Source organism: Mesoplodon mirus (assembly GCF_964341445.2).
Source record: "Mesoplodon mirus genome assembly, chromosome: 10".
NCBI classification, from domain to species: domain Eukaryota; kingdom Metazoa; phylum Chordata; class Mammalia; order Artiodactyla; family Ziphiidae; genus Mesoplodon; species Mesoplodon mirus.
In genome coordinates this window covers 48,575,378-48,600,644 of record NC_138986.1, presented here as the reverse complement: position 1 = coordinate 48,600,644, position 25,267 = coordinate 48,575,378, and the positions used below count along the sequence as shown (strand labels likewise).

At 40.3% G+C, this 25,267-nt stretch overlaps 1 protein-coding gene across 1 annotated transcript; it reads left to right on the top strand.

Annotated features, from left to right (window-relative positions):
• Positions 1-705: 705 nt before the first annotated feature.
• AMD1 (adenosylmethionine decarboxylase 1) lies at positions 706-23,997 on the top strand. Its single transcript, XM_082634128.1, has 9 exons — positions 706-1,131; positions 16,748-16,834; positions 17,833-17,959; positions 19,671-19,773; positions 20,804-20,846; positions 20,945-21,089; positions 21,202-21,294; positions 21,410-21,565; positions 21,998-23,997. Exons 1-9 carry the CDS (start codon positions 1,022-1,024, stop codon positions 22,136-22,138), a joined length of 1,005 nt encoding a protein of 334 aa, XP_082490254.1. The 5' UTR covers positions 706-1,021; the 3' UTR covers positions 22,139-23,997.
• Positions 23,998-25,267: the final 1,270 nt, after the last annotated feature.

Here is a 25,267-nt window from a genome sequence, read left to right as displayed (position 1 = left end):
AGGTAGGTAGAGCCGGAGCCCTTCGAGGCTGGGCGCCACGTTGCTTTTCCCTTTTTGAATAGGGAGACAACGCTTCTGGCTATTGTGTAAACCGGTCGAGAACTGCGTTCATTCGCACATCAGCTAAAGCGAGAGCAGAATTAAAGCGCCTTCTAATCCGACCCTTGGCAACATGTGCGTCACGGACCAATGTTGAGTTTTAATGCCTGGCTTCGTTCGCCTTGGGGAAGCTTACTTGAGAGAATGGCCGAGTACCTCGACAATCGCGACGAAGTGCACAGGATCAAAGCCCCCACGCCAGCCCAGCAGTGGCCACCGCCCCCACCGAACCCCGCCAACCCTCCAGAGGACCCACCCATATTCCCCGATAACCAGTTGTTTTACGCAGGGCTACACAGCCTTTCCTCACTCTGTCCCCGCTCTCCCACCCACTCCGCATTCGACCCCAGGTTTGTAGTCCCCAGCCGAACAACAGACCGCCGTCTCCCGCCCAGCTGCCAGCCCGAACCCGCACCGCAGCGAGGGAGCCAGCTCCCCGCGCTTCTTGCAGGCGGGCGGCCAGCCAGCCGCAACTGGGTGGTTGGTGATTGACAGGAGGCTGGAGCAATGAGCCGCAGGGGCGGGACTCTGCGTCACTTCCTGGCTTTTCGGGCAGATGGGGTATATAATTTCGGTGCTCACGCAGCGGCCTCGCTCCCACAGTATGGCCGGCGACATTAGCTAGCGCTCGCTCTACTCTCTCTAACGGGGAAACAGCGGACTACAAGAGACTGAGCTGTATCTGCCTCTATTTCCAACAGACTCACGTTCAACTTTCGCTCACACACACACACAAAAAAAGAAGCCGGGAAAATTTTATTAACCCTTTTTTAAAAAAGTTAATATAAAATTATAGCAAAAAAGGAACCTGAACTTTAGTAACACAGCTGGAACAATCCGCAGCGGCGGCGGCGGCGGCGGGAGAAGAGATTTAATTTAGTTGATTTTCTGTGGTTGTTGGTTGTTCGCTAGTCTCACGGTGATGGAAGCTGCACATTTTTTCGAAGGGACCGAGAAGCTGCTGGAGGTTTGGTTCTCCAGGCAGCAACCCGACGCAAACCAAGGATCTGGGGATCTTCGCACCATCCCAAGGTGGGTGCTCGGGGCTCTCGCCCACAGTCGGGTCTGGGGGCTGTCGCCGCCAGGGAGGCACCAGCCCCAGGCTGGGGGGCGGGGGGCTGGATTCCCGCAGCCTTCAGGTGAGGGCAGGTTCGCGGGCGGGGGTCGTTTGGGCGGCCGTGGAGGGCGGCCCCGGCGCTGGCGGGAGCGGCCAGGTCCACGCGCGGCCCGAGCCGGCTTCTCCCGCCACCGTTGCAGGGCCGGGCGCTGCCCGGGGGGAGGGGAGAAGGCCGGCGCCGCCGCGTGCTCAGGTAACGTCCCCCGCGCGGCGTGCGGGGCAGCGGGCGGCGCCGCTCGGGGTGGTTCGGCGGCCCTCGCCTCCCAACTTACCTCCCCCTCCGCGGGAGTTGGCGGTTCGGGGCCCCGGGTGAGGTGCCCGGGGGTGGGGGCTGCGCGGGCTCCCTCCCAGCAGGTGTGGCTCGGCGGGCTTAGTCAGGCGCTAATTCGGGCGTGTCTGCCTCGGGAATGGAGGTGGGAGGGAGCGGGACCGGAGTCCGACTCGTTCTCTCCGCGTGCTGCGGGAGGAGGGGGCCGGGCCGAGGGGCTGACGAGCAGGCCTCCCGCCCGCGGTCGGCGCTGGCAGCATGTGGCGCCCGGGCGGCGGGGATTGGGCGGGAGCAGCTGTGTCGCAGTGGCTGGGCCCCACCGCCGCCCTAACGTGCTCTGCACCAAAGCCTTTTCGGGGCGGCCCGGAGAGCCCACCGAGGCTTGCTCCCGACTCTCTTGACCTTGGGTTGTGTAACCTGTTACCGAGTCGGCGGGGTCCGGGCGAGGTGCGGGGTAGAGTGAGGCTTGCCTATATTCACGGGCTAGAGGCCCGTCCGAGCTCGGACATAATACCTTTAATGCCTAATCCAGCAAAGGAATCTGGGGCCCCAGCCTCCCACCCCGGGCAGTCACGCGAGAGAGCTGGGCGATCGCGCAGAAAAGGAGAGGTCTTGTAGTGGCCTTGATCCAATCGCAGACGAGGGCGCAGGCGACCCCTGGGGTGGCTGGGCCGGCTCCCCCCGGCTGGGCTCGCTAAGCACCCCTCGGCTTTCTAGGCTTCTCCGCGCACAAGTGCAGCTAGCTAGAGTGGCCGTGCGGCGGCGGCGGAGCCGGCGCGGCCGCTTCATTGAGAGGCGACGACCAATGAGCTCGTTGGCCCTACCGGGAGCCTGGCCCCGGGGTGTGGGCCAATGGGCGTTTCAGGAATGTTGGCTGCGCTCGCCGCCTTCTCTGACAAAAAGCAACTGGAGAAGGGAATCCAGGCGGACACGTGCTGCCGGGACTTTAAGGCGATGTATGTTGAAGGAATCTCCTGTAGAAGAGCATCGCGTTAGCTAAAGTGTGACCGGTTTCATTTTTCAAGCTTTGTGCGACACTTAAAAATGTCTTAATATAGCCCTTTACTCTAAGCACTTTATGTTTATAGGAAGCAGTTACTTACAAAATATGGGGAAGCTTAGTATTTCCTCCATTTCACAGATGGGAAAGCTCCCTGGTGTTGGTAATACGCCTTTGGTAAAACGATTGTGATGGGATTATCTAGAAAATGTTGTCAGGAAGAACTAATGAGTAAGAACAGTTTTATAAAATGAATAACAAAATTTTCTGCTCTGGCTCTTTAAATGGGTTGAAGCTTTATTTGTAAGCACACGTTCTTAATAAAGGGAAGGGAGTGTTTCTTCCCCGAGTTCTTGGGCAAAAATGCCAGAATTTAAGCTTGGGCTTTTTTGGTTAAGAGTTCCCTGAATCAAGGAGGAGAAAGGCTTATAAATGGGCAACTTGCTTTCTTTAAATGTTTGAGAACCGCTTTTGTACTTTAATCAGCTGAAATTGTTTTACTGCTTCAGTGTGGATCTTAAAATGATGGCAAAAGTTATACCTTCAAGGACAGGATGTTCAGTTTTGTTGAATTCGTGATTTAGTGCCATACGTTTTGTAGACACTTAAAATTTGTTAGGTCACTGTTAGAGTTTAGCACATTAATGCTGTTGAAACATCTATTGGATTTAACAGAGATGTCCGTTGGTAACCTTCGAGGAACATTTTTCAGTGACCTCTCAGGCAGAGATCAACTGGTTAGGTTATTTATTCGGAGGTTTAAAAAAAAGTACCTGAAAAACAATACATGCTTGATACATCACCTAAAATCAATGGCCTGGCCAGAGAAAATCACTGGCTTCTGGTCTCCGAGGAGGTGAGGTGCAGGCCCTAGAGACCACAGAAGAGTTATCCGTCATCCAGAAGAGTAATGCATAATAAGATGGTTCGTGCATGACCTATGGCATGTCTAGATTTGAATTCAAATATCATCTAATAGCTAGCTGTTTGATATTTCCATGTCTCTAAAATGGAGAAAATAATGGTACCTACCTCATAGGGTAATTGTGAGGATTAAGTGGCTTAATACATACATAGTACTTAAAAACTGACTGACAAATAGTAACCATAAGTGTTAACATCTTTATATTTGATTCTTTACCCTTAAGGACAGAATCTTTTTTTCTTTTCTTAAAGCAAGCCAGGCTGGAGGAGAAAGTATATCAGATACTTAACATTAAAGGGTGCTGTACCAAGTTGATGTATTTTTATTCAAGTAGAGGAGATGGTGAGTTTTGGATTGCTTAATGAAGTTAAACCTTAATTCTTCCATGGAATAATCAGTCTTTAGTAGCTTTGTTCTTGTTTTAATGATATAAAAGTTTGGAAGCTAGAAAATCCTTCCTTGTCCTTACCTCACATCTCCAACCTCAGTAATACTGCCGAAATGCAAATAGACAAAAGTCATAGTCAAAAGACATTAACTAACAGACTGGAATACAGTTAACAACTTAACTACACTGTTTATAAAACATAAAACTTAAGGTTATGGAAAGGGTTAAGATGTCCTAAGAGGGCATCACTATTGATTAAAAGATAACAAGGATATTATGGGAAAATTCCTAGAAAAATACTTTTCCACACTGATGCAAGAAGAAACAGAAAATCTTAATAGTCCTATAACCATTGCATGAATTGAATTAATCATTAATCATCCCATGAATATAAATCTAGGCCCAGATGGTTATACTGGAGTGTTCTAACATTCAAGAAAGAAATAATTCCAACCTTCTTCATACATTCTAATAGTTAACAGAAAGGGAATACACATCACAGTTCCTTTTGGGGTTTGTATAATTTTGATATCAGACCCCTGACAAGCTGTGAAGGAATCAGAATTTTCATGCACTGCAGATGGGAATGGAAAACAGTATATCCACTTTGGAAAATGGTTTGGCAGTTTCTTAATAAGTTAATACATCTGTCGTATGATCCAACCAGTCTAGTCCACTCATGTATCTGCCCAAGTGAACAGGAAATGTGTCCATACAAAGACTTTTACATGAATGTATTCATAACAGCTTTATTTTTCAATAGCCCCCAAACTGAAAACAGGTCTCTATTAACAAGCAAATAGATAAACAAATTATGATTATTCATACGATAGAATACTCCTCAGTAATAAAAAAAAAAGAGATGAACTGTTATTGATACATGCAACAAATAATTGTGCTGGAGAAAAAATAATAAGCCTCACAAGAAGTACTATACTGTAAGATTTCATGTCTGTAAAACCAGAAAATTCATAAGAATCTCACAGGCAGATCAGTGGTTGCCTGAGGATGGAGTTAAGGGGGAAGGGTAGATTATGGAGAGGCATGAGGGACCTTTTAGGGGTGGTGCATGCGGTCAGTGTTTTGTGATAGTTTTCCAGGTATACGTGTATGTCAAGAATCTTGTGGATTTAATGTAAATGAAAAGATTCAAATGAATTTGAAGTTTAGAGTACTATATGTCCCCAAATTCTTTGTACAGTAACAACGATGAATATGAATTTGGAGAATTTGAAAAGCTGCTGAAATAGTTTTATAGAAAAGATTCTGCTATAATCAGGTATAAGGATCCAAAAAAAATACTTAATTGGAAGCCGTGTGGGGTTTGAAGAATTTGTGACATGAAAATTATTCCACAGACATGAACCAAGAGAAAAAAAGCCCATAGGGCCATTTTGAAGGAAATATTCCAGCAGAGCTGGAGAAAGTGGTAATCTGCCAAAATAAAACAATATGATATGAAAAATCTGACTAATAGTAAAACAGCATATCTTCTGAATACAGATATTTTGGGTTTTTTGAGCTTTTTATTGAAGCATAACACAAAAGTTAAGAGAATCATGGGCTTCTCTGGTGGTCCAGTGGGTAAGAGTCCGTGCTCCCAATGCAGAGGGCCCAAGTTCAGTCCCTGGTTGGGGAACTGCAGCAAAAATATCCCGCACGCTGAAACGAAGATGCCAGGTGCCGCAACTGAGAGCCGGCACAGCCTAAATAAATAAATACTCATAAGTACATCTCTGATTTTCACAAATTTATCACATTCATGTAAACAGCGCTCAAATCTAAGGAATGTAACTAGCCAGAAATCCCCCTGTACCTCCTTCCAATTATAACCTATTCCCCTCTCCACCTAAGGGAACCACTATCCTGATTTCTGACACACCATAGATTAGTTTTCCCCATTTTATATGTAACATGGAGTCATTTAGTATGCATTATGCCTCCTTTGTTCAGCATTATGTTTGAGGTTTTTTAGTTCATACTCAATGTTGTATTTTGTGTCCATATGCCACAGTTTATCAAATCTATTGTTAATACGGGTATTTGAGTGATTTCCAGTTTGCTAATACAAATATATGGCTGTGAACACTAGTGTAAGTGTCTTTTAGTGAGCAATATGTATGCTTTCCTGTTAAATACACACATACCTAGGAATGGAATTGCTAAGTCATAGGGTGTGCATGTAGTCAGCATAAGAATGCTGGTTGCTCCATATCTTCATCCAACACTTGTATTGTCTTTTTAATTTTAGTTATTATTGTGGGTATATAGTGGTCTATGTGTTTCCCTTCAGAGTAATGGAGTTGAGCATCCTTTCATATCTTTATTCACCATTTGGCTATCTTTTGTGAAATGCTTGTTCAAGTCAGCCTGTTTTTCTTTTGGGATCATTTTTCAGTTTGCAGGAGTTCTTTATATATTATGGATGAATTATCTGTCCAGTATGTGTATTACAAATATTTTATACCCTCTGGTTTCCTTTTTCATTTTATTAATGATAGCTTTAGAAACAAAAGTTCATAATTTTAATGTAGTCCCATTTATCAGTGTTTTCACCTTTAATGGTTAGTGGTTTTGTATCCTATTTAAGGTATCTTTGCTCATCCTGAGGTAACGAAGATGTTATTTTTTCCCTCTAAACTTTGTTTTACTTTTCATATTTAGATCTGCAATCCATCTGGAATTGATATTTTAATATGGTATGAGGGAATAGAAAGCACATGAAGCAAAGTTGGCCCATCTTTCCAAGCTTTAACTCCAAGTCAAGCTGGAACCCACTCTCTTTCTTTTTTGGGGGGTGGCAGCACTGCGCAGCTTGTGGGATCTTAGTTCCCCATCCAGGGATGGAACCCGTGCCATTGGCAGTGAGAGTGCGTAGTCCTAACCACTGGACGGCCAGGGAGTTAATTCCCTGGAACCCACTTTCTGTTAAACATTTCCCACTCTCCTGTAGGCCGTTTAGTAGAATTGTAGCATTTACCTTCAGTGTAATCTGAACAAATGACATAATACTGAGAATCTTTTTTTTTTTTTTAACTAATTTCTCAAGGGAGACAAAAGGGGCACATTATATAGATTTTGTTTTATTTTTTTCTGGTATGGCTTGGGTTAAATAATACTGGTTAACAATATGTTGGAGAAAAGCAGTAGTCCAGACATCCAAATGAATAAGGAACAGATGATGTCTTCTAAAACTGACTTATTTCACACAGTAATTAAAGTTGAAATATAAAAAGAGGGAGTAGTATATTAGGTTTAACCTGCAGTTTTCCCTACTGAATTTTTGAGATTTCAAATGATATTGAATAGAAATAGACCATTTATGTCTATTTCCATAATGTCTTAGAATTGCCAGACTAAAATCTTGGACCAAACAAAAGCCTTTTTATAAGAAATGGCAGCTATGGGGAGGAAGTATGTTAGAAAATAAGAAATTTTGGTGAGGAAAGATAGTTTGATCTGATCTTTCAGGACTCTAAAATTGGCTTTCCTTTTTGCTTTAGAATTCATCTCAGACCTGAGCTATATATTCTTAGTAATGAGGTAGGTTCACATGGGAAATTGTAGTGGATGGAGGTGAAGAGAATAAATATTTTACTAATTGTGGGAAGGTTAGAGGTGTTAATAGTTGTGGGAAGGTTAGATGAAAACTACCATCTATAATTTTAATATTGGAAAAGACATTTAGGACTAGTGGCATGTTCTGCTATTCATTCTTTCCTTCACTCAAATTTGTAAGCTAAAATAAAATCTTCAGTAAAGGACTGGGGGCAGTTGCAAAAATAGTAAACTACACCTCAGCATTAACTTTCCCAGAACTCATGCCTTACTTGACTAAATGACTGCACCATATTGCAATATCAATAATTTACATTTAAGGAATTTACAACCCATTGCCAAAAAACCTTTTAGCGTACATGTTTCAGAGTGAAAAGCTTCTTACTGAATTAAGCTGCTTATCACACTCCTCACAGCAGTTTCAGAAAAGTTTGAACTGCTGTCTTTAAACCCCCTTTCTTTGAGAGGCACACACTGAAAGTAACAATCAAATGAATGTAGCAGTAATTATACTCATTTAGTTTTTAGGTAAAGTTTGAGGTGGAGACATTAGTACTCTGATGATAATTAACAGTGCATTCTGGGTTGATTTCTTTGAACAAAAGATAACAACTTATTTCTCTGGACAATCTGAATTAAATGCTGGTCAGCCTAGGCTTTGCTAAAGAATAATCTCATGTTCTGGGACGGGTTTGACTCAGACTACCATTGCTAGGACTACTGCCTTGGATGTGGTGTTGAGGCCTGAAAGCAATGTGATAAGGAGAGTCTCTGAAACAGGTAAGTCAAGCTATTAGCTAAGGTCACAGTTCAGGGAAGCTTCAAATAGTTCAGTTGGGTGGCTTTTGGGGTAAATTACCTGATAGCCCTGAAACCAGTGATTTTTGCTTAAAGGAAGAAATCCACTAGAGGAATCTAATCACATGGAGGCCTTTTAAGTAAATGCAGGTTTCCAGGCACCATCTGCAGAGTATCTGACCTACAGTATCTGAGGGTAGAATCTAAGTGATAAGAGTGAAACTCTGCTCTAAAGGGTTTCTTCCACCTGCTTGCAGCATTCTGTTCCCTCCATCATTTACTTCTTTTACTTGATTTTTTAAAAAGTCTAACAAAGTGTACAATTAAGCAGTATTCAGTGTGTTTACATTGTTGTGCAACAGATCTGTAGAACTTTTCCATTTTGCAAAACAAACTACCCATTAAACACTAATTTCCCCTCCCTTCTTCCCCCAGCCCTTAGCAATCACCTTTCTTTGATTTTGACTACTTTAGATGCTTCATATGAATGTATTGATTACCTCATTTAAGTGGAAACCTACAGTATTCATCCTTTTGCGACTGGCGTATTTCACTTAGCATAAAATTCTTAGATTCATCCATGTTGAAGCATGTGATAGGATTTCCTTTAAGACCACATAATCCATTTTATATATTATACCACATTGTCTTTATCCATTAATCCCTTGATGGACATTTGGGTTGCCTCCTTCTCTTGACAGTTGTGAGTAACAGTGAACATGGATGTGCAAGTGTTTCTTCCAGATCCTGTTTTGTATTATTTGTATATATACCCAGAAGTAGAATTGCTGGATCATGTGGTAAATTCTATTTTTAAATTTTTGAGGAATGTCCATACTGTTTTCCATAATGGCTGCACCATTTAACATTTTCACCAATAGTGCATAAGTGTTAAAATTTCTCCACATTCTTGCCAACACTTGTTATTTTATTTTTCCTTTTAAATAGCAGACATTCTGATGGGTGTGAGGTGGTATCAAGAATGTGATTGGCGTTTCTCTCATGAATAGTGATGTTGAGCATCTTTTTACATGCTTGTGGGCCATTTGTGTATCTTTGTTTTTGGAGAATTGTCTAAGTCTTTGCCTACTTTTAAATTGGGTTATTTGTTTTTGTTGTTGGAGTTCTTTATTTATTCTGGATATTAATCTCTTGTAAGGTGTATGGTTTGCAAATATTTTTCCAATTCTGCCTTTTCACTCTGAGTGTTTTCCTATGATACATAAAAGTTAAGTTTTATGTAGCTCCATAGAAGGCTTTGCCAAATCCAATGCCCTAAAGTTTTTCCCTATGTTTTCTTATAGGTGTTTTGTGTCTTAATTTAGGTGTTTAACATTTTTTAAATATATATATATTTATTTATTTATTTATTTGGCTGTGCTGGGTCTTAGTTGCGGCACGGGGGATCTTCGTTGCTGTATGTCGGATCTTTAGTTGCAGCAGCATGCGAACTCTTAGTTGTGGCATGTGGGATCTAGTTCCCTGACCTGGGATCGAACCCCCAGGCCCCCTGCATTGGGAGCGAGGAGTCTTAGCCACTGGACCACCAGGGAAGTCTGTTAATTTAGGTGTTTAAATCCATTTTGAGTTATATGGTGTAAAGTAAGTATCTAATTTCATTCTTTTGTGTGCAGATCCAGTTTTCTCAACACCATTTGCTCAAGAGACTCTCTTCCCAATTAGTCTTGCACTTTTGTTAAAGGTCATTTGACCTGAGGTGTTTACTTCTTAAATTTTTACATTAAAGAGTGTAGCCAGGGGAATTCCCTAGCGGTCCAGTAGTTGGGACTAGACGCTTTCACTGCGGTTGCCCAGTTCAGTCCCTGGTCGGGGAACTAAGATTCCACAAGCCGTGTGGTGTGGCCAAAAAAAAAAAAAAGTACTCAGTTAGCCATTACAAGTATTATTGAATCAGATGACACAGAAGTCTCTTGTCATTTTAATTGCCTCTTTTCCCATGTTAACACCCCAGTTTGTTCTATTTTTATTAGACCACAGACTCTTTAAGAAAATTTATAATATAAAATATGGCATGCCATTAATGTTTTACTTTTCTGGCATAGTGACTAAGATCATTCAATACATGTACTGTCATTTGTAAAGAGCATACTATTTGGGATATTTATCATGATCTGGGTGTGGCTAGGATCCAAAAAAAGCTTTATTTACAAAAGGAGGCTTATTTTCCCCTCAGAAATGTGATATTAATAATTTGCTGAAATTCTCAGCTGTTTGGTTTTCTCCTTCCTCTTTGTGTTCATGTATGGCATTGTATTAACTTCTTCAATTCTGTATCTCTGTTGCATCTTTCCTGCCCTTTGATATATTAGTTTTTTGAGCCAACAGTTCTCCTAAGATTGTGTTTTTGTAATCACTTGGTTGATAGACTGTTCAACTGTGTTTGGCTTAGGGTGTTTTAAAGCAATTCCTTTCATACTGTGACTTTGAAAAATCCTACTTGAAGGTTTCTATTAGGTGAGGAAGAGTTTGGTTGTAGAATTTATTAACAGTGATGAATGAGTGCAAGAGCATCCTTGTTCCATCAAGATGGAATAAGCACACTCTATTCTCACTAAATGCAACTTAAAAACCTGGACAGAATGCATGGAGCAGCTATCTGAGAACTCTGAAAAGTAAATGTTAGGTGAATTGGAGAAGGAAGCCAAAACTCAAAATATCACTGAAATAGCCGTGAGTTTGTTTCTTTTTTTCTCTGGTATCTCCTGGGGTGGTCTCAAAAGCTGCCAGAAACCTGGAACTGCACACAAACTGAGCTGAGAGAGGACTTTTTCTGGAATGCAAAGAAGGAAGGGAAGGGGGCCCCTTTGGGTTAGAGAGAGTGGGGAAAATCCCTTTTTTATTTTCGTATTGCTTTGCTTTTTTTCTATTCTTTCCTGCCACGGCTCAGGCAGTCCTGTAGCAGACTGCTGTAGAGTGGGGAAACTAAAGCCTTGGCTTTCTAGCCAGAGGACCAAGAAGCAGGCCATCTTCACTACCACCCCAGCACCCCCCCCCCGCAACACCCCCCCAACCCCTTGAGCCAGAAGTTGCTGTGGAGAGTATGGAGAGAAAGAGGTGAAGAAGGTGATCCCTTAATGATTTATATGAACACTCCTTAGCTGCTCATGTGTGGATCTGACCCTAAACAGTGTATCAAAGGCTTTGAAAACTGACAGATTGGCCACTGGGTGGCACATATGCAGGCCAGCTCAGAATTCCATAGCAATGGCTTTAATAACTCTGAAGTCGTAACATAACCCATAGAAGTTGGATAAGAACAAGACTGAACTTAACCATTTCAACTGTCTGCTAGCACTTTTCTTTTCTTTTTTTTGGCTGCGTTGGGTCCTCGTTGTGGTGCACGGGCTTCTCATTGGTGGCTTCTCTTGTTACAGAGCACAGACTAGGCGCATGGGCTTCAGTGGTTGTGGCTCGCGGGCTCTAGAGCGTAGGCTCAGTAGTTGTGGTTCATGGGCTTAGATGCTTCATGGCATGCAGGATCTTCCCAGACCAGGGATCAAACCCATGTCCCCTGCATTGGCAGGCGGATTCTTAACCACTGCACCACCAGGGAAGTCCCCTAACACAGTTCTTTAAAATCTGCATGCTCCATAGGATTTAAAGGAGATGTAAAATCATATAGTGTGATGTCCAGGATGCGATCATAAATTACTCGACATACAAATAAATGACCAGGAAATTCTTTCAAAGGAAGACAATCAATAGACTCCAGCCTCTAGGTGATGCAGATCAAAATTTAAAAGCATCTATCATAACCACTCTATAAGAAGTAAGGAGAACACTTAGAAGTCTTAGCAGAGAAATAGAAGATGGAACTAAAAAATAACTACTGGAATAAAAAGTTTACTGAGTGGGCTTTATTTAGTAGAATGGAGATGACAGAAGAGTGAGTGAACTTGAAAACAGATCAGTAGGAATTGCCCAGTGTGAACAACAGAGAAAATATTGAGACTGAAAATGAACAGATCCTGGTGGGACAAACCAAAAGTTTTAACATTTTGTGTCAGATTCACAGAAAGAGGAGTGTGATGCAGAAAAAATAATTGAGCAGATAGTCCACCTCTAGGTTCATTATAATGAATGGGTTCTATAACAGCTAAGATACTGGACAGTGAAATGACTAAGCTTCATTTATGCAGGTTAAGATAGCATTTCAAGTGGGAGATATATCTGTAGCTCATTAACAGAATAATTCTGTTAAATGAATCTTTTATTTTTTCTTTTTAAGAACTCACCCTCTAAATACCTGAATTGTTATGGTGACAAATTTAAAAAACTGAATGGGATCATGTAGCAGTTTAGATTTTTTAAATTTAAGGCTCTTGGATTTTTTAGCAAGTTTGTAAGATCTAATCAAAATTATTGCCAGATGCAACAAATATTTTAGGGCCTGCTGTGAACTGGCCTAGGCACTGAGGATGGAAACAGTAAAACATTCAATCCCTAACTACGTGGAATGATTCTGGTGGGATTAACATGAATACCAAAATAGCCATACAACTAAGGCACTTAGGTAAGCCTTCTGAGTTTTAAAACATTTTAATGGCAGATTTGATCTGGTGGGGGTAGTGGGGTGGCTTGAGCTGGAGGAAGGGAGGTGGGGACAGAGGTTCTAGGTAGAGTGAAATCCATTCAGCAGTATCCAGAACAGTCAAAGTTTGCACCTGTTGTTTCAGCATAATTATAAGGTTCTTGTTCACTCTCAGGTGGCTTGATTTGGGTGAATTAGTTATCTATATATCTGTCAATGTACACTTTATTTGCTTTAATTATTCTTCTCATTGTGTCTTTTGTGTGTGTGTGTGTGTGTGGCTGCCTTGGGTCTTTGTTGCTGCCCGCGGGCTTTCTGTAATTGCAGTGAGCCGCGGGTTTACTCTTCATTGCAGTGCGCAGGCTTCTCATTGTTGCAGAGCACAGGCTCTAGGCACAAGGGCTTCAGTAGTTGTGGCGCACAGGCTTAGTTGCTCTGCGGCATGTGGGATCTTACCAGACCAGGGCTCAAACCCGTGTCCCCTGCATTGGCAGGCAGATTCTTAACCACTGCGCCACCAGGGAAGTCCCTCATTGTGTCTTTATCATATAATGTGTCAGATGAGAAGGGGGGGATCCCTGGAGATCTGAAGATTAGATAATAGTTTACTCTTTGGAGAGAGTAAAACAGGATCTTTCTGAAGTAAGGGAAGCAGGTACAGTTGAGGGGTAAAATCACTAAACTGAAAACAGAATAAAAAGTTTATACTGAGTGTGAGATCCCTAGCCCTTTATCAGCTCTTTTACCTACCAGAAATCTTAATATGTTCCAGGCAAGAGAACCGAATATTTGGGTAATCTGACCTACCCAGGAAAGAACAACAGCAAAAAAACACGGAGTTCCCCAGTGAAACAGCCTAGATAGAGAGAGGTCCACTAAACAAGCATAGAACTTCTGACTAGCTAAGTCTTAGCACCCTATTCTTGGCCAAGAACCACTTAAAAGAAACGTTGAAAGAGGAGACATTTGGGGGAACATCTGAGGATAAATTTGGATAAGTGTGTAGAAAACAGAAGCAAATGAAAAAGCAAGACAGCTTCTAAGTCCAGAAAAAAAAGCTATACAAGAGAGGAAGAGTTCTTGTTATACTATATCTCGCTCAGCCACAGAACACGTTTAAGTCTTAACATCCTATAGTTAACACTGCTGTATGATATGTGAAGAAAATGTTAAGAGAATAAACCCTGAGTTCTCAACACACCGAAAAATTTTTTTTCTTTTAATGCCTTTTTTAAAAAAATTGTATTTATGTGAGGTAATGAAAGCTAACTAAACTTATTGCAGTAGTCATTTTGCAGTACACATAAGTGAAATCACTATGATGATGGGCACCTGAAACTGTATGTCAACTATATCTGAATAAAACTGGGGGAGGGTAGTTAACTTTAATCACCCCTTTTCAGTTCTATTCACTATTTATGTTATGTCCTGTGGATAGAAGAGAATATTTGCAGGAGTGCTTAATTCTAGTGGGAAGTCAGTAGGTAATGACATTAGCCAGTAGCATTATTGGAAGATCTGAATTAGATCTCTAAAGAGATCCCTGTGCTCCAGAATTTTACTTAATGCTTCTAATGTTTATAGTGGGTATTTTTATTATTTACGTTCATATTCAGTATTTGAATTCTTATTATCTAGTAGGTAAATTTTGTATGCATTATGTAATTTATTCTTATCAGTCATGTGAGGTAGGTTTTATTAAACCAAGCCCAGGGGTAATTGTAAGAAATGTCACAAAGCAGAAAAGCAATAGCTTCAATAAGAGCCTCATGTTTTCCTTTAGTTCTGGTTATTCCTTTTTGCATGAAGGCATATTCTTTGTAGAATTGAAATATTGTGGGTTCTGGAATATTTGCACATTTAGTGACCTTGAATCTTAGAAATACGAAACTGAAAGCTACTACTTCAGTACCTAAGACAATCTATAAATTTGTATTAACTCAGAACTGGGTCTTAATTGCAACTGTTTTTCCTTCCCTAAACAACAGATTGAACCATTTTTAAAATTTGAAACAAACTGCAAAAACATGGCCAAGTCTAATATGTATTTTCTTCTTTAGATAAACAATCATTAGCACCTTTTAAAAAGAGTAATTGTTAGCTCTTTTTAAAAGTTGCTTTGTCAAAAAAAAAGTTGCTTGATAAAGTTATGGGCAAATAGGCTTTATAATTAATCATTAGCGAGGCTAAATCATTTAAGTTTTCAGATGGGTCTGAGTAGTGTTCCATTTAATCTACCAGTGGGAGGGATTACTACTGCCTTGGGACTGGTCATCCAATAGCCCATTGGGCCAATAACATTTTCTTTTAGAAAAGTGATGAAACAGGCACGGGATGCTAGCAGGAGTGGTTGGTGGTATGTTTGCCTTTGCTACAGAAGGAGAAGCACACCTATGTCTGCTGGCTGTGCTGTCGAGGAGCTCTCTCACAAGGTCTTAACTGGAAAAGAAAAGTTTAATGTGCCATTTTCTTGGGTGTGCAAGAGTGAGTTGCCAAATACTAAGAGGCTTAAAACATATTTCTAGCCTTTAATCTGGCCATTTTAAGCTGTCCTGTGGGAATATTTTATGTTAACCTTCTCTTTATAGTGGTCACACTGAAGAGGAAGCACTACCTTAGGTCTCAGTTGGGTAGATTAAGACTAGCCCATGACTTCCTTTTTGCTGTCTACTGCCTCACTGCCTTTCAACTTTGTTGAAATGGGCATTTTGTCATCACATTAGATAGAGTGTAACAGTATTCCCAAGATCTTACGGGTATGCTTGTACTATTGAATTGTCAGCCAAAGGCATTTTGGGGGTTTTTTTGACAATGCTTCTAGACCTTTAAACAGCACTGGGCATTGTGATTAGCTGCCAATTTGATAGAAGAAAATAGTAGCAAAACTGTGTGAGAGTACCAGCTTACTTTTGCTGTCAAACGTTTAAATCTCTTTGCCAATCTAATTGGTGAAGGAAATGTTGCTTTTTAATTGTAATTCATATAGTAAGGTTAAAAATCAGAATTTGAGGGACTTCCCTGGCAGCCCAGTGGTTAAGAATCTGCACTTCCAGTGCAGGGCGGGGCGCAGGTTTGACCCCTGGTCGGAGAACTAAGATCCCATGTGCTGTGCGGTGCACCGCCCCGCCCCGCCCCCCCAAAAATCAGAATTTGATAGGGGAAAAAAGTATCTCATTTTAACTTGTATTTCTTTAATCACTTAGTGAAAGGTAATGTTTTCCCTTGGTTTATTGGCCTTTGGTATTTCCTCTGTACATGGCCTATTTACATTATTTTGTCCATTTGTCCCTCCCCCCCATTTGTCTTTTTCTTAATAAATTGCAAATATGTAGTATAATTTTCTGGGTTTTGGTTTGCTTTTTTGTTTTTTACACACTATAGCAAAATGTATCCATCTTTTTTTTTTTTTTTTTTGCTGTACGCGGGCCTCTCACTGTTGTGGCCTCTCCCGTTGCGGAGCACAGGCTCCGGACGCGCAGGCTCAGCGGCCATGGCTCACGGGCCCAGCCGCTCTGCGGCATGTGGGATCTTCCCAGACCGGGGCACGAACCCGTGTCCCCTGCATCGGCAGGCGGACTCTCAACCACTGCGCCACCAGGGAAGCCCCTGTATCCATCTTATTTGGTGGGTATGTCAATATATATTTTTTATTTTTTTATTATTATTACATTTTTTTTTGCGGTACACGGGCCTCTGTTGTGGCCTCTCCTGTCGCGGAGCACAGGCTCCGGACGCACAGGCTCAGCGGCCATGGCTCACGGGCCCAGCCGCTCCATGGCATGTGGGATCTTCCCGGACCGGGGCACGAACCCGTGTCCCCTGCATCGGCTAGCGGACTCTCAACCACTGCGCCACCAGGGAAGCCCCAATATAAATTATTTTGAAACAAAACTAAATGTTGGTATTCATAAGAGAAGCTGGAACAATAATGTGACAACAAATATAAAATGTGATCTTAAATCATTGGAAACCTTTGAGACCTTTGTAATTTTTATGAGAGTACTGTTATGAATTAATCATCCTCTTTTTGGTTAAATAATAGATCCGAGTGGGACATACTTTTGAAGGATGTGCAATGTTCAATCATAAGTGTGACAAAAACTGACAAGCAGGAAGCTTATGTACTCAGGTAAGTCCTGTAAAGCAAGTGTTGGTTAACCAATTTCAGTCTGAATCATACTTTACATGGAATAGCAAATCATTTTTCTGGATCTTAGTTCTATAATTGTTTTCATCTTATTTTTTAAAATATGGTGTAAAATAAAATGTTTACTTCCAATGTCCCTAGGCAGTAGGTTTTTGAAGTCTTACCTAATAGCTCTTCAAGATGGTTGCCATCTTTACTACCTCCTTGAGGTTAGCAGGAAATGTCTGTGAAGGAGGGGAGGATAGACTGGCACTGTTCCCTTGACCACAGTCCCTGATACAGGTCTTCCTTTTTAGTATATGCCTCTCTCAGAACTTCAGGTAAAGTGAAAATTAGCTTCATCATACAAATAGGATTGCTGTATGTAAGAGAAGAAAGCCGTGCAACCTTTTTATAGGTACAAAGATACTATATTGAATTCTTATAATAATATTATAATGGGCCTTGGGGCTATTGTATTGAACATGGTGCCTGCTTTTTACAAAGCTTGTGCTTGGCATATACAGATGTTTATCAAATGATTATTATGTGCCAGATCCTAGGGATATAATGGTGAGTAAAAACAAACATTCCTTTCCTCATAGAGCTTATTATCTAATGAAAAGTAATGAGATAGTTACAGAAGTACACAAGAGTGAGCAGGTCAAGATGAGGTAAAGTATGAATTTAGTGTCCTAGGTTAGGTTAGGTTAGGTTAGGTGAGGAGGAAAGTTGACTACTAAAAGAGAGTTTGTGTAAGAGAGTTAATATGCTTTATACCTAATTTAAGTTCTGTTTCTGTGGGGTCCTAGAACCCTACACTGATTTTTATATAATAAAAGAGGAAGAATACTACAGTACATTATTTGCCTCCTTGAGATCTTAACATTTAAAATTATTAGCCAAAAATTTACATTGTAAATGACAGTGCAACAGTAGATTAAGCATCTCAGTAGTACATAAACATTGTTATAATATTGTGACTTTTTTTTAAACTGCAGTGAGAGTAGCATGTTTGTCTCCAAGAGACGTTTCATTTTGAAGACATGTGGTACCACCCTCTTGCTGAAAGCACTGGTTCCCCTGTTGAAACTTGCTAGGGATTACAGTGGGTTTGACTCAATTCAAGTAAGTAATCAAAAAATATTTATCCTTTTGTGGGGTGGGGCATAAATATTAGGGTCCGGTGATGTGCCTGGTAAATAAATTTGTATACTTGTTCAGTTTTAATGGGTAAAGACGTTCACAACATGGGGAGAAAGAGTGCCTGTTGCTCATTAATAGCAAAAAATATGGAGGAACCAGAGAATGAGTTGGGATAAAACTCAAATGGGAGAAAAGAAAACCAGACACTTTCAGTAGTTAATTCCTTAATATTATTACTATGAATGGTAGAGAAACTAAGAAAAAGAAAAGCAAGAAAAATCATCCAGTCTTCATAATAAAGAATTGATTATGTTAAAGAGCAATAGTCAGTTAATTCTTGAATGCTATCAGAATTTATACTTAGGGTATAATTGTTCTGATAAGCAAATGTTGAATTTTAATAATTTACTTAACTATGGCAAAGGATAGCTGTCATTAGGACCTAAAACAGTTTTTGTTAATTATTGACCCTTTTAAGAAGATCTAAATTTAGCAATATGTTCTTAATTTTTGGATCACTGGCTCTTTTGAAACTAAACATACACATGTTCTGCCACGAAATTTTTGCTTACATGCCTGTTATAAAGCTCAGATTAGGGACTCCCTGGTGGCGCAGTGGTTAAGAATCCACTTGCCAATGCAGGGGACACAGGTTCGAGCCCTGGTCCAGGAGGATCCCACACGCCATGGAGCAGCTAAGCCCGTGCGCCACAACTACTGAGCCTGCGCTCTAGAGCCCATGCTCCGCAACAAGAGAAGCCACCGTGATGAGAAGCCTGCGCACCGCAATGAAGAGTAGCCCCTGCTTGCCACAACTAGAGAAAGCCCACGCACAGCAACGAAGACCCAACACAGCCAAAAAACTAAATAAAACAAATTGATTTTTTTTTTTTTTTTTTTTTTTTTTTTTGCGGTACGCGGGCCTCTCACTCTTGTGGCCTCTCCTGTTGCAGAGCACAGGCTCTGGGCGCGCAGGCTCAGCGGCCATGGCTCACGGGCCCAGCCCCTCCACAGCATGTGGGATCTTCCCAGACCGGGGCACGAACCCGTGTCCCCTGCATCGGCAGGTGGACTCTCAACCACTGCGCCACCAGGGAAGCCCAAAATAAATTAATTTTTAAAAAAAAATGAAAACTCCTGCTCTAGGGAATTCCCTTGACGTCAGGTGGTTAGGACTCCATGCTCGCACTGCCAAGGTTCCAGGTTCAATTCCCTGGTCGGGGAACTAAGATCCCAGATGCCACGTGATATGGCACAGAAAAAAAACAAAGAAAAAGAAACTTCTGCTCTAGAAATAAATATTGTACCTTGTCTCTACAGTTGTGATGACCCATCGTTAGTAGTTGGGCATTTTTTAGTTTCTAGAAATTCAGTGAAACAATCTACATGGTTAATGTTCTATTTAGATTCTATTCACAGCTGAAAAACAAAGTTGCTCTGTATAACACTAACCCATGGGTATTGGTCTGAAACCTTGCTCTTTGACACAGTGGCCTTTGCTTTTGTTTGTCGGCCAGCAAAGTACTACACATCTATTAAGTATATTAAAGGAAAAACACTATATTAGGTGTCATTGGGGAAAATATTTGTGGAGATAGTTTTGATTTTGATATGTATATGTAGAAAATAGTTGATTGGTTTAGGAAAGGTGATAGAGTTCAGTGTATGAAGTTATCTCTCTGTCTTTTTATAGAGCTTCTTTTATTCTCGTAAGAATTTCATGAAGCCTTCTCACCAAGGGTACCCACACCGGAATTTCCAGGAAGAAATAGAGTTTCTTAATGCAATTTTCCCAAGTAAGTTTAAATAGAATTGAATCCTGCTTTCTTAAAGTTAGAAGATATATTCTCTCAAATACGTGTGTGTGTGTGTGTGTGTGTGTGCGCGCGCGTGTGCGCCTATGTATCAAGTGCAGCACATTATATAGTTAAGATAACTATATCATTGTAGCTGATTACAATTTTGGGGGTATGTTGTGTAAGTGTTGTTGAAATGATGGGGGAAGAATCAAGGAATTGATCACCTGCCAGAGGGAGAGCTCATCTTCATCTAGGCAGTTGCTCTCATTTATATCTAACTTAGTGGTTATGAAGGCTGTAATCCCTTCATCCAGAAAAATGCCCAGTCACCTCATAAACCCATGCTAAGACACTGGTCCATGTTAAGAAACTCTGAGCATTCTATATAGGAATTGACCTAGCTTAAAAATGGTCAACTTAGTGAGAGCATAGTGTCACTTCAACTAAATTGGCAAGATTTTTTCCATCCATTTGCTAAGCTTTTATTTATAGACCTTCCTTTTTGAGCTTCAAGGACAAGGAAGTAAAGTTTATCTAATCTAACACCCTCATATCCTAAAGGAGGCTGAAAACCTAGATGATTTTAGTAACATGGCACAAAGTTGTTCACAGGAATGATTTAAAAAGAAAATCAGATTTCTATCCTACTGTTCTTATCTCATCTACTAATATGAAATTGTACTAGTTATATAAATAAGAGTGCTGAGTATAATTTAGTTTAAATATCTACCAACTATTAATTTACTGTGTTTAATGAGGCTTTGAAACACTATGGACAGGAGGACGTATTACATAAAATAACTTTTTACTTGCGAGAGTAGATAAATGGGTGGCCAAATTCCATTTCCTAATGGAGTTTTAGGGGAGAGTAAACCATAGTTTTCTCAGCACCATTTAGACTGACTCACTAGCTGAAGTGCATCTCTAAATGACAGCCAGTAAAGTTTTTTCTCAAAAGGTGAGGGGGATCCTGCTTACTTGCTATCGAATGGATCTATTAAATTTATTTTACGTTCTCCTTCAACAGATGGAGCAGCATATTGTATGGGACGCATGAATTCTGATTGTTGGTATGTTGGACCCAATTTGATGGAAGTTTTGTTCTACATAAGATTTACTTTGAACTTGGAGTTGTCATTTTTAGAAACTATTTTGTACTTTTATATAGGTACTTGTATACTTTGGATTTCCCAGAGAGTCGGGTAATCAATCAGCCAGATCAAACCCTGGAAATTCTGATGAGTGAGCTTGACCCAGCAGTTATGGACCAGTTCTACATGAAAGATGGTGTTACTGCAAAGGATGTCACTCGTGTAAGCATTTTCAGTAATAATTCTGTATTCTGCTTGGTGACTAAATATTTTAACTCATTCTCCATTTATTTTTCAGATTTGTTTTTAATTCAGTCTTTGGGCTTTTTTCTAGGAGAGTGGAATTTGTGACCTGATACCAGGTTCTGTCATTGATGCCACACTGTTCAATCCTTGTGGGTATTCAATGAATGGAATGAAATCGGATGTAAGTAAGAATATCTTGCTTAATAATTGAAATATTTTGAAATAATTTGAAATATTTGAAATAATTGAAATATTTAAAGCCCTTTCCATTATTAATACAAAACTATTTCTCGAAGGGAACTTATTGGACTATTCACATCACTCCAGAACCAGAATTTTCTTATGTTAGCTTTGAAACAAACTTAAGTCAGACCTCCTATGATGACCTGATCAGGAAAGTTGTGGAAGTCTTCAAGCCAGGAAAATTTGTGACCACCCTGTTTGTAAATCAGGTAATGTATTTTATTATCGACAATAAAATCTTACAGAAAATAAAGATAGTGAGGCATGTCATAAAATGTATTCTGAGATGGCACGTAATCAGTCATATATTCAGAGGTACTACTAATTGAGGTGTTTGGTAGATGAGAAGCTTTATGTGTTTCATTAGACTTCTGTTGGTCCTTGTTTTTATATCTAACCCAGTTCATGGGCTCCTCTTGTCCTATTTTCCCTGTTGATAGACCTTGGGGTGGGGGGTACCGGGGGACATAAGGTACCCCACTTCCTCCCACCCCTAAGAAGTCAGCTAAAATATTTCAGTGCCACAGTTTGACTAAAATAGTAGTCTTAAATATTTATTGCATGACTGATTTGTTTGAAAATACTTCTGCAGATTGGAAGCACTCATGGTTAATTTAATTTTTTTTAATTTTTTTCCCCAGAGTTCTAAATGTCGCACAGTGCTTTCTTCACCCCAGAAGATTGAAGGTTTTAAACGTCTTGATTGCCAGAGCGCTATGTTCAATGATTACAATTTTGTTTTTACCAGTTTTGCTAAGAAGCAGCAACAACAGCAGAGTTGATTAAGAAAAATGAAGAAAAAACGCAAAAAGAGAACACACATAGAAGAAGGTGGTGGCTGCTTTTTAGATATTGATACCAAGGGCCCTGCTTTCCATAACCACCACCTTGTAGTTGCAGAAAGCCCTAGATGTAATGATAGTGTAATCATTTTGAATTGTATGCATTATTATATCAAGGAGTTAGATATCTTGCATGAATGCTCTCTTCTGTGTTTAGGTATCCTATGCCACTCTTGCTGTGAAATTGAAGTGCATGTAGAAAAAACCTTTTACTGTATGAAACTTTACAACACTTGTGAAAACAACTCAATTCGGTTTATGCACAGTGTAATATTTCTCCAGGTATCATCCAAAATTCCCCACAGACAAGGCTTTCGTCCTCATTAGGTGTTGGCCTCAGCCTAGCCATCTGGGACTGTTCTATTAAATTGCTACCAGGATTTTGCATCCAGTTACCTCCACTTTCTAGAACATATTCTCTACTAATGTTATTGAAACCAATTTCTACTTCATACAGATGTTTTTGCAGCACCAATCAAAGTTCTTCTTCCACGAGTCGAGTCCTCTACGAAAATGACTGCAGTTATCCATTTTGTGTATTACTATCTCACTGCTTCCTATACTAGTGTGACTTTGATTCATTCCTCACCATGGTGTCTCCCTCCCAACCACACCCCCTCCATAAAGCAATACACTGTTACACTGTGGGTTTACACTAACCTTATTACCCCAGAGGGGGAACGGGGTTGGGGGTGGACCCTGGGCTTAATTTTCTTTTAAGGTCAAGGGAGTTTGGCATTTTTCGTTACCATGAGCTCTTTTGGAATAAGCTGGTGTTGATTAGCGAAGAAGGTGTAGGTTGATACTAGGGAATATTGGCAGAACTGTATGGAAACTGTATGCCATTCTGTGCCCCCCATTAAATGAGATTAGCTTCTCATGGGTACCATGTCTTTATTAACTTGCTAAGTAGTAGTATAAAAAAATAATCACTAAGTTTGTTAGCAAGGAGATTTAAGATAAAGGTTGTGTTGGATTCAACAAGTTAAGTCAGCTCAGATGATTCACCTCAACTTTTACTTTCATAGCCATTTCCACTAATTTCTATTAATGATATGCCATAAACTTTCGTTCAAAGCAGAATCGATGTCTTTGCCATCTTTGTGACTTAAAAAGTTCTGTGACTTTGTGATGCATGTGATAGTGTTCTGACGGTTCCTCTCACTGGTATTTTCTTTCTCCATATGGAGTAACATCAAGTGATGAACAAGGACTGTTCAGGTTATTCAGACATACTACATAGTGAAGCAGAGTGCTATCCATAAAACATAACATACAAAATTCCAAAATGGTCAATGGGAAATGACTAGAAATACAGGCTTAAAAGAGTTGGCATCTTTTCGCTGTATTTGCTAATACGGACATTTATTTAAGCAGCTGAGAAAACAGCAAAGTTGACTCAATTTTGTATTTTTTCTTGTCCTCAAACAATTTTTGATTCTTTCTGGATTGATGCAGTGATGTTTTTGTTCCTTCCGTATTTATAAATGAAACACTTTTTTTTAGTGTTTCTAAACATAAATTCTACTTGGTTTGAAATCAAGTGGTTGGAACACTTTTGACTTTTAAACATGTTGATTCAGAGCTTCATTGAAGAAGCTTTCAATCAATGGATCAGTCCGATTCTGTAATTAGTGCACAGTACCTAATGTTTTGGTGCTATTATGAGGACCAATGCTCAAAGTGGATTTTGTTCTTGAACAGTGTCCCAGTAGATTTGATGAACATTTATTGGCTTGAGGTCTGATCCCTGCCCCAGCCCAATAGATTTAAGATTTCTATTTAATGTTGAGAAACTCCACAAATTTGTATGGAACAAAGCCTAGAAAAATAAAAACTATAGATTGAATAGTAATCTAAATTAATCCTAGTGTGTATGATAGAGGAGGGAAAATTTTGGTGCCATAATTTCTCTCTTCATGGTGTTGAACTTAAATCAGTTGAAATGTATTTCTGTACCACAATTTAAGCTTCAATAAAGGTTTGCCTAATTCATTGTCTAGTGACATTCAGAAAGTTTTCTGTTGATGTATTTTTTAAAATTGTATACATGACCAAATACTAGACATCTAAAGTTTTTATAATTAATTGAGTAAATCAATATTTAATGATCATTTTTTAAGATTTATGGGAGTTGTCATAAAGATAAGATCTCTAAGCTTCTGGGAGAACAGATTTAAACATTTTTTTGTTAGTGGCTTCATACCTGAAGCTCAAAGGAAATCATCCGGGCTATATACCAGGATATCAAAGAATAGAAAGGGTGTAAGTAGTAAGAATAAGAATGCTAGAGTTTGGAGCTAGAAAAGTGAAAAGTTTGAAGGTGGAATAGTCTAACATTTATTATGAAATAGGCTCTTGATGGTGGGGTGGGAGCAGAGTTTAACTCATGGTTATTTCTATTAACTAGAACAGAGTTACAAGCTTTTGATCATTGTGCCATGCAGGTACATATCTCATCATCTGAGTTAAAAAGGGTTGATCGTAGAAAAGCAGGTTGTTACATATGTGTGCAATACTTAGAGCACCAGATTCTTTTACATGAACAGGTAACTGAGTTTGGCAGACACTTGGTGTTAATCAGATTCGGGGACATAATCTGAAAAATACGGTAAATGTGATATCACACTATGAAAGATAAAAGGCTTTTATTGTCCTAGCCAGATAACTCACCATTTCCTGGCTACCCACCTTCAAACTTGACATTCTCATCTACCCTTTTTGTCATAATGGAAGAAGTATTGGTCCTTTGGATTCTATCCACCCATTCCTACCTTCAGAGACTTTCTGAGTTCACTGCAAGCATGTCCACTGTTGATCACCATCAGTTTGTTTTACTTTTCTAGTTTCTTCCCACTTGCGTTTGCTCCTTAGTGTCTACTTTATTAGTCCTTCACAAGATGACAAGTGTCCATTCTTACCCCAGACTGAATCCTCTTCAGACTACTTCTTGCAATCTAGCATTTTCCTGAGTTGTTGAAACCGGAAACCTAGGATGAAATTGAGGCAGGGTCGTAGAGATACCTGTTATGTGACTAAGATTGGAAGAAAGCCATTGGCGGTGTCAAG